Here is a 1569-nt window from a genome sequence, read left to right as displayed (position 1 = left end):
GTTTTTGACGAAAATAAGCGAAAAAATGTACAACCCTGCACCTGCATTCTTAGTCAAAGTGACGGGCCGTTGACGGGCCGGAGGCCCGTATCTTTGTGTACACTTTTGCACTACCCGACTCGGGTGTCAGCGCCGCAGGCCTAGGTAGATGTATGCCAGGCGCGTCGCAACGTAACAGTGTTTCGTGAGATATCGCGAAGCCTGTTACGCGAGACGTGGTCTGGCGTACATCTACCTAGTAATATTAGCCTTCAAAAGTATGTTGAGCATTTAATGCTATATAGAGATGGCCGTTTTGCTAAAGATCCAAGATTTAGATTTTTCCTTTTAAATAGCATGATGCGTTGGCAAGCTTTAAGGCTTGGTAATATTTTTGTTAAGCAAAACTCATTCTTCAATAAGATGACAGTTTATCAGCTGAAGCAATATCTAAAAAGAAACCCTGGTCATCTCAAAGAAATTTTGTTTTATTCAAGACGTATTAAATCCACTAAGGCATATTGGCGTTCACGATGTTCAGAATTAGAAGACATGGTTAAGCAAATAGGTGCCCCTACAGTTTTTTTTACTTTGTCCAGTGCAGACTATCATTGGAAAGAGTTATATCGTTTGCTTGGTTGTGAGGAATCAGCTAACTTAACATACAGTGAGAAGAGCAGATTGTTGTCTGAAAACCCTTTAATTCTCACTACTTTCTTTAAACATCGTGTGCAATATTTTTTGAAGAAGACCTTTTATGATTATTTTGATGTACAAGATTTCTGGTTTCGCACTGAATTTCAAAGTCGTGGAAGCTGCCATGTTCATGGTGTCGCTTGGCTAAAGAATGCACCAGATATAACAAGACTTAATAGTGAAAAAGATAAGGCAGAGGCATTGAAATATTTTACTAATTTAGTTACTTGTCAGAATCCAGATTTATCTTTCAGGCCTAATTTAATTCATCCTTGTTCTAAGAACATCACAGATATTGTTAATTTGGAAGATGATTTAGCAGAATTGGTGAACCGAGTTCAACGCCATTCATGTTCAACTAGTTATTGTCTAAAGAAAAGAAATCGTATTGTCCGAGATTGTAGGTTTGGCTTTCCTAAGGATTTGCAAGAGTCATCTGAACTTTCGGTTTCTGATGGTGGCCATGAAATAGTCTTTCAGAGGAATGATCAATTTGTTAATAATTTCAATCCTTGGATTTTACAAACATGGAGAAGTAATATTGATTTTAGTCCTATTGTGTCAGAAAGAATCTTGTACAAATACATAGCTAAATATGCCAGTAAGTGTGAGTATAACAGTAATGAGTATACATCTGTCTTGCAAGATTTACTTTACAATGGCCAGTTTGAAGATGAACACTGTAAAAAGGTTATCAGAAAGTTGTTAGTCAAAACATGTGCTGAACATGATTACTCTGCACAAGAGGTAATTTGTCTATTGATGAACTTTCCTTTAGTTAACTGTTCAAGAGAGTTTGTAATCATTAACTTAAATAACAGAAATTGGCAGAGAGTTGACTATATTAAATCTGATTATGGTAAATTAACATTTTTGGATAGGTATATGAACCGG

At 36.5% G+C, this 1569-nt stretch overlaps 1 protein-coding gene across 1 annotated transcript in view; it reads left to right on the top strand.

Moving 5' to 3' along the window:
* Positions 1-273: 273 nt before the first annotated feature.
* Positions 274-1569, top strand: part of LOC127751444 (uncharacterized) — a 10273-nt gene continuing 8977 nt past the window's right edge. The window contains exons 1-2 of the mRNA XM_052275024.1: positions 274-1276; positions 1322-1422. Coding sequence (XP_052130984.1) covers positions 274-1276; positions 1322-1422 — 1104 coding nt within the window. The remainder of the gene's footprint in view (positions 1277-1321; positions 1423-1569) is intronic.

This window comes from Frankliniella occidentalis, unplaced genomic scaffold, assembly GCF_000697945.3.
Source record: "Frankliniella occidentalis isolate FOCC.00 unplaced genomic scaffold, Focc_3.1 Scaffold494, whole genome shotgun sequence".
Lineage (NCBI taxonomy): Eukaryota > Metazoa > Arthropoda > Insecta > Thysanoptera > Thripidae > Frankliniella > Frankliniella occidentalis.
The sequence above is the reverse complement of the archived record's forward strand: the minus strand, read 5'-3'. Positions and strand labels throughout refer to the sequence as shown.